Source organism: Marmota flaviventris, chromosome 8 (assembly GCF_047511675.1).
Source record: "Marmota flaviventris isolate mMarFla1 chromosome 8, mMarFla1.hap1, whole genome shotgun sequence".
Lineage (NCBI taxonomy): Eukaryota > Metazoa > Chordata > Mammalia > Rodentia > Sciuridae > Marmota > Marmota flaviventris.
Genome location: NC_092505.1, coordinates 6,006,713 through 6,014,855, shown reverse-complemented (window position 1 = coordinate 6,014,855; position 8,143 = coordinate 6,006,713). Strand labels below are relative to the sequence as shown.

General features: G+C 45.2%; 1 protein-coding gene across 1 annotated transcript; it reads left to right on the top strand.

Moving 5' to 3' along the window:
• The first annotated feature begins 1,578 nt into the window (after positions 1 to 1,578).
• On the top strand, positions 1,579 to 4,193 carry Kcnj15 (potassium inwardly rectifying channel subfamily J member 15). The gene has a single exon (XM_071615786.1). The coding sequence runs from the start codon at positions 1,656 to 1,658 to the stop codon at positions 2,784 to 2,786; it is 1,131 nt and encodes a 376-aa protein (XP_071471887.1). The 5' UTR covers positions 1,579 to 1,655; the 3' UTR covers positions 2,787 to 4,193.
• Positions 4,194 to 8,143: the final 3,950 nt, after the last annotated feature.

Sequence of the window (8,143 nt, the reverse complement as noted above, 5' to 3'; positions counted from 1 at the left end):
AAAATATGGGGCGTATGGTAGGTGAGAAATCTGTTTTGCTTAGCGTGATGTTCTCCAGCTCCATCCATTCCTTGACAAATGCCAGCGAATGATTTTATTCTTCTTTAAGGTTGAGTAATATTCCATCGTGTCCATATACCAGATTTCCTTTATCCATTCATCTCGGTTGGTTCCATAGTTTGGCTATTGTAAACTGGGCTGCTATAAACATTGATGTGGCTAGGTCACTGTAGTATGCTGATTTTAAGTTCTTTGGGGTATAAACCAAGGAGTGGGATAGCTGGGTCAAATGGTGGTTCCATTCCAAGTTTTCCGAGGAATCTCCATACCACTTTCTATAATGGTTGCACAGCAGTGTATGAGTGTGCTTTTTCCCCTATATCATTGCCAACATTTCTTGTTGCTTGTCTTCATAATTTCCATTCTGACTAGGGTGAGATAAATCTTAAGTCAGTCCACCCCCTAAAAAAGACAAAGGCCAAATCTTTTCTCTGATATGCAGATTCTATCTCACAATAAGGTTGGGGTGGTGGGGCTAGGGAAGAATAGAGGTACTTTGGATTAGGCAGAGAGGAGTGAAGGGAGGGGAGGAGGTATGGGTGTAGGAAGGAGAGTAGAAGGAATCAGACATTACACCCTATGTACATGTATGATTACATGACCAGTGTGATTCTACATCATGTACAACCAGAAGAATGAGAAATTATACTCTGTTTATGTATGATGTGTCAAAATGCATTCTAATGTCATGCATAGCTAATTAGAACAAGCACAAAAAGTTTTTAAAAATTTTATTGATATTGTTTGAGTTGTAAAAACTTGCACCAATATTCTCCATTACTCTATCAAAAACTCTCTATGTGGCAGCTTTTAGCTGCTTGGAAAATATCTGATTTTCTAGAATAGAAATCATGATAGCTGATGGTAATGTTCATAGTGTTCCCTGAGACGTGTGCAGAACAGTGTGTGATCACAGCTCTCCATCTCATTTAATCCTCACAGACACCCTGAAGAGCGGGATTGATTCCCATTTTAAAGATTAAAGAGCTGAGGTCCAGAGAGTTTAAATATCTGTGGTCACACAGCTGATAAATTGCAGAATCCACGTTTTACCCACCTTTGCTGTTCTTGGAGCCTGGTTCCTGCTCTGCCCTCCTGGCAACCTCCAGTCCACACCCACTGGTCTCCCTTCACAAGTCTCCCCTTCCATAGGTCCGAAATTCAGTCCACAGGTCTGCATCCACAGATTCAACTAACCACAGACAGAACATGTTGGTTAAAAAAAAAAAATTCAGGACTGTGTTGAACATGTACAGACTTTCTTCTTGACTTTACTCTCTAAACAGAACGTCACCACTATTTGCATAGCATTCATGTTGTATTCAGTGTTATAAGTAATCCAGAGATGATTTGAACTCTTTGGGAGAGTAGGCATAAGTTATATACAAACACTGGGCCATTTTATATTAGGGACTTGAGCACCCTTGGGACCTGGCATCCACGGGGCATCCTGGGACCTATCCTGGGGTGCCCAGTGATGACTGCCCCTTCACAGTTATTTCATGTGATTACTTTATGTCTAGTCTCTGGAAGTTCCATGACACATCCCTGTGACATCTTCCTTTGTCATTTCCATAGGTGGTCTCAAGAGCTTGATGATGGACGCCATTCACATCAGCATGTCCGGTGCCCCCCTGGTGAAGCACACGGCCGGGGCTGGACTCAAGGCCAGCAGACCCCGGGTCATGTCCAAGAGCGGACACAGCAACGTGAGGATCGACAAGGTGGACGGCATCTACCTGCTGTACCTGCAGGACCTGTGGACCACTGTCATCGACATGAAGTGGAGGTACAAGCTCACCCTGTTTGCTGCCACTTTTGTGATGACCTGGTTCCTTTTCGGAGTGATCTACTACGCCATCGCATTCATTCACGGGGACTTAGAATCCAGGGAGTCCATCTCCAACCACACCCCCTGCATCATGAAGGTGGACTCCCTCACGGGGGCCTTTCTCTTTTCCCTGGAGTCCCAGACCACCATCGGCTACGGGGTCCGCTCCATCACAGAGGAATGCCCCCATGCCATTTTCCTGTTGGTGGCTCAACTGGTCATCACGACCTTGATTGAGATCTTCATCACGGGCACCTTCCTGGCCAAAATCGCGAGACCCAAAAAGCGGGCCGAGACCATCAAGTTCAGCCACTGCGCGGTCATCACCAAGCAGAACGGGAAGCTGTGCTTGGTGATCCAGGTGGCCAACATGAGGAAGAGCCTGCTCATCCAGTGCCAGCTCTCTGGCAAGCTCCTCCAGACCCACGTCACCAAGGAGGGGGAGCGGATCCTCCTCAACCAAGCCACCGTCAAATTCCACGTGGACTCCTCCTCCGAGAGCCCCTTCCTCATTTTGCCCATGACATTCTACCACGTGCTGGATGAGACCAGCCCCCTGAGGGACCTGACTCCCCAAAACCTAAAGGAGAAGGAATTCGAGCTGGTGGTGCTCCTCAACGCCACCGTGGAATCCACCAGCGCCGTCTGCCAGAGCAGAACATCTTACATCCCGGAGGAGATCCACTGGGGTTTCGAGTTTGTGCCTGTGGTTTCTCTCTCCAAAAATGGAAAGTACGTGGCCGACTTCAGTCAGTTCGAGCAGATCCGGAAGAGCCCAGACTGCACCTTCTACTGTGCGGACGCCGAGAAGCAGAAGCTCGAGGAGAAGTACAGGCAGGAGGATCAGAGGGACCGCGAGCTCAGGAGCCTTTTGTTACAGCAGAGCAACGTCTGACCCGGGGTGGCGCCTGGGCTCCCCTCCAGAGCCGTCCCCACATCCGGGCTCCCTTCAAACACACGTTTGCTGTGAAAAGGAAAACGTGTGACACAGGCCACACACAGTGTGGACATGCTCAGGCTGCAGCTCCCTTTCATCTGGAGGCTAAACAAGCGCTTCCCCCTGGACAGGGTTCTTTTGAAGTGCTTCCTTGGAAGTGACCTCTAAGAATTCAAGTTTTCTGAGATGGGGATGCACTTCAAAGAACGGGGTGTAGCGCAATAGCAATGACGTCCTGCTAAGTGACAGACATTGAGCAATGCCGATATTGAAAGGCAGTGCTTTTCTCTACAGGAATGTCAGCTAGAATACGAGATATTTATTTAATCCAAGTATCAAAGGCATTACTGTTGAGGGTTAAAATGTGGGTCAGTATTCACTTGTATTATTGCTCTAAAATATCTTCTTTTTGTTCAAGCAGAGAAAATGTTATATATAATGATGGCTATCTGGTAATGCTTCAAGAGGGACTATACTCACAAAATACAGCCATTCCATGTTTACCATCTTCAGCAGACTGAATTGATCAAAGCAGGAATTAACAATTGCAAAAACATTCCATGTCCCTATGTTGTTATTCCCACTAAATATTTTGATGGGATGTCTAAGCCCCTTTCTATTAAAAACAAAATGTGGTTGAACAGCTGACAGCATCATCTAGGGACTTATGAACAGCACCAACCAACAGGTCATCGGGTACCAGCTGACCTTGCGGGACTAGTGTCTGTATCTTAACAGTTCCCCCTGGTGATGTGTGCTCAGATGAACGTTGGAGGTCTCTGCCGTGGCCAGGGTTTCCAAAGTCCCTCTCTGAATATCTGTGGAGAACTAACTCTGTGGGTCCCGTGCCTGGCCTCCAGACCCGTCCTCTCGTTAGCTCTTACAGCTGACCAACGTTTCTTTCAGGCGCTTCACCTCTTGCCTATTAAAATACCTTGCCCCCAAAGGAACTGCAGAGAATTATTCACTGATGTCCACAGAGAGCTCTTGAGACACGTGGTGTCTCCTCAAGCTCAGAACACAGCTGGATGATCATGGTCACCACAAAGAAAATATAAGTCTTATGGCAATATACAACGTTCGCTCAGAGGTGGTAGTTTATGCGCTTGGGTGGGCTGTGAGAGAGAAGAGGAGATGAGGGCAAGCAAGAGGTCATAAGCAAGAGGTCCTCTTGAGCCGGATGCGGTGGTGCACGCCTATAATCCAAGCAGCTTGGGAGACTGAGACAGGAGGATCCAAACTCAAAGCCAGCCTCAACAACTTAGTGAGGCCCTAAGCAACTCAGTGAGACCCTGTCTCTAAATAAAATACAAAGAATGGCTGGGGATGTGGCTCAGTGGTTAAGTGCTCCTTAGTTCAATCCCTGGTACCGCCCCCCCCCAAAAAAAAAAAAAAAAAACTCTCGTTGCAGGAACAAAATTTGTTAATCTCATAACATGTAAAAAAAAAAAAAACCCTCAGTGTTTAAATACATCTCATACAGCTCAGTGTTACAGAGGTAACATTTTGCCTCTGGCAAAATTTAGGAGCCCAGTGCCCTGCATTTCTTTGGGGAAGAGAGTAAATGGTCCAGGATTGATTCAATGTGCAAAAGGTGAATGCTCATTTTATTCAAACCAAGACAGATTTGCATATTCATTCAAGCAGAACACAACTAAGAATTGGAGAACAGTGCATACACCCACGTGAGCCCCCAGGCACGTGCACACACGCGCACACACGTAAGCCTAGCTGGCTCTTCAGGCAGGCTCATGGAGTCACGCACGAAAGACATTTGCCATTGAGACCCAGTTCTCCACCATCATGCTCACGTGTGCTTCATCCTGTGAGAGTATAAACATTGGGACTCACAGAACCTGGGGACAGCAAGCTAGCCTCGAATGGTCCGGGAAGTGGTGACCTGCATTGCACCACATCTCCTCATGGCTTCATGTTACCACATTTGCAAGTGTCTTTGCTAAAACACAAACGTGTAAATAATGGCTCCAGCCTGGGACTGAACTAACCTATTGCAAATGTGAGAGTAGCACAGGCAAAGTTTGTAAAGATCTGAAGAAAAATCTCAACCCAAATGAGAGGAGGATTTTGTCTTTAATTATTCAGGAGTTTTTTTTTTTTTCCTTCTTTCTTTTTCTGTTGATAATTTCATGGCAGTGTGCTTTAGACCTCCATTCTTTTAAAAAATAGTACATGTTACTGTAGTTAGACATTAGCCCTTCTAGATATCGTATTCATTTATCTTTATTGTATATGGTGGTATAATCAACAGGGAAATAATGCCAAAGGCACGTTTACAGATTTTTTTTTTGTTGCACTATTAAATTCTTTTTGAAGTATTTACATCAATACTATTCTGAATGTGATCAAAATTAGGATGCTAGCTTATCTATATTGTATGTGGTACATATACATAAGCATAGGATTCAGAGAACTTTTGTGTGTTCACTTAGCATATCCTATTAGCCAGATTTGGAAGACTTGATAACCTGATCTTTTGCACTACATACAGAACTACATGTGGTATCTTAAAAGCCAACACACGTGTAAGTCAACAAATCACAATATGATGCTCAATAAGTAGTTCTAAATTTGTGTCTGGATTGAAACCTGTTGTTTTCCTGACACACCTGAGTGTTATTACTTCATACTGTTAATATGCTAACAAGGAGTTCAGGTAGCCGTTTGTTTGATAATACCCTGGACAGTCCACGGATTGAAACAGATTCCGGCTAAATATCCAACTAAGGAGTCACATCTGCTGGGTTAGATTTGACCCGACCAACCTCTTGCATTGTGAAACATGTCCAACGCATTAGGCCTTGTTGGTGAGCCCATTTGAAAACGTTGTGCTCCATCTGGGAACCTGCAAAGTCAACAGCAGTAGTATCCACGAGACCCAAGTCTTCTTCCAGGAACAAAACAGACCCTACTAACATGGCACCTTAGCCAGCGGCCCCAGAGAGCACAGCCAGAGTCAGCTGACGGATCTCCCCGTGAGCCACTGCCGGGCTTGGGGAGGCACACTGGGTCCCTGTTTCACTCATGGGGAAATGATAACACGAGTTACAGTTTCCAGAAACTTTAGATAACTAGCTAATGTGGAAACATAACCATTAATTAGTGGAACAAATATCTAGATAAATTTAAAGACTTATCTTGTTTGATTTTTATTTGAATTAAATTCCTAATTTCAACAGACTGTGATTTTAATATTGTTGAAATGTGAAATAACATACATTTTAAAGTGGCCCTTCTACTCTAAGATGATTCTCCCTTGCTTGGATCCTCAGTGCACCTGTCACGTCTGAAGATGAGAGAAAAAGGAAGGAAAGAAAGAGAAGAGAAAGGCTTTGGGGTGGTTGCTCAGTGCGGGATCATGCTGGGCTTGGTTCTGTGTGGTGTTACAGGGTTTGACCGTGACCCGTGAGGCCAGTCGTGGCTTTGGGTCTTACTAGACTTTCCTTTGCCTGTTAAAGCGTTGAAATGACTGTTTTAAATGGAAGTTACTCTGTTGGAACTTGCCATGATGTGATTTTTTTAATGAATGTTGCCAGCATTTCGAGTCTTTGTTTCCTGGGACTGGGCAGTGTCCGCTTGGAATCCAGCATGCCGTTTTCTGACCCTGGATAGGTCTAAGATGCACTTGGCTTTCCTCCTCCTGGAGAACTGGCACTTCAGGGTCCAGAGCTTAGCATTTCACTTCTCAATGACTAATTTCACGCCTTTTACCTTTTGTGAACTTCAGTGTCTTCCATCAGAGGGACTCGCAGCCAGTCTGGACCTGGGAGTGCTTTTTTGCTCTCAGAATGAACACGACTTCTGAGCAGCCCTAGAGTCTCCAGAGTTGGAATCCACAATGCAACGATGTGATTAAAATGTAATGGGATTTGGAAAATAAAAGGGCTCCTTAATTTCTTGGGGCATTATTATTTGTTAATATCTCTATTTTTATTGTTGTTTATTCTTTAAGGGAATCTGAAACAGAATCTTTGTCTTCAAAGTAAGGACAGGAGTGAAAAAAAGTGTAAGAAACTAAGCGTCAATCACCTAGATTTTCTAACAGGGGAAACAACTGTGTGTGGGGGTGGGGAATCAGTTATTCCATCTCACATTCCAATAAACCACCACCACGTTCTTCTGGCTTCCAGGAGAAGCAATTCCCAGTCTCCCCAGCACCAATGGGTCATGTTCAACTCTTTTCCAAAGGTTTGCCCCTAGATTCTTAATGGAAAAGAAAATGTAGGGCAAAAATAAAGTTGCAGTCATTGCAGGCCATCTTTGTGCTGTGGCTCTCAGGTCCCAGCCTATCTCCCTCCTACTGGACCTGTGCGTGTTGCCTTCCTTCACGTTCTCTATCCACTCTACCCAGTCAGATACTTTGATGGGTCAAGAAAAAAGTCCAAATGAGAAATTGTGGACATTTAGATACTCAAAAAATGATGGCAGGAATTTCCATTTTTCAATTGGTCTATGGGTGGCATGTAAAAACAGAAGATTTAATAGTTTAATGTTGGTTAGATTTAATAGTTAATTCCTAATATGATTATAAAAATAAGCTGCGAGGTCAGGGGACATAATTGACACATGAGTGTAAAAGCCAAGGATGCTGTAAATGCAGGTAAAAGCCATCTCCTAAGGATGCTGTATATACAGGTAAAAGCCATCTCTTACCAGAGAATGTAACACCAGAGTCAGGAATTCCAGGTGCACTGGACATGAAGGACATGTCCTGCACTTAGTGATTTCTGTTCTCTGTCTTGTATGGACTTCCTTGAAACACCCTAAATGTTCAGTGGCCAACTTTTTAATTCTTGGCAAAGCGGCCTAGGCAATCCAAAAACACCCTCACATTTAACTGAAAGTCCTTGTATTTATTTGTCCAACCTGACAAACCTGTGGAGAGCGATCACACAATTCTAGGCATGGTCATTTCTAGGGCAGACACACATTCACGTCCTTTTTCTGGAAGGTTGTGGTTACTCCTAAAACTCCTGGCAGAGGAAGGGGACGCTCTGGGAACAGCCCCCGCCCCCCAGCTGGCTCCATTAGCAGAAGTGAGCGGCAGCCCACCTGGGCGTCCTGCATGTGACTCCTGCATCTGCCTCCCCAGGGTGGGGCCTTCCCTGGGCCCCACCCTGGAGACAGGCACTCAGTTGCCCCCCCCCACACACACACCCAGGAGCACAGACTCTCGGGCCCCACTTGAGGCACCAGGCCAAGGGTTTCAGATTCCTCATCAGCACTAGGAGGGCGAAATCATAGAAGACTCCACCTAGAAATCCATCCCCAAGTTTCCCTGGCTTCAAACCACCACA

Bases quoted from the DNA above. Each gene is read 5' to 3' on its own strand.
- Kcnj15 (XM_071615786.1), top strand. From the start codon at position 1,656: ATGATGGACGCCATTCACATCAGCATGTCCGGTGCCCCCCTGGTGAAG.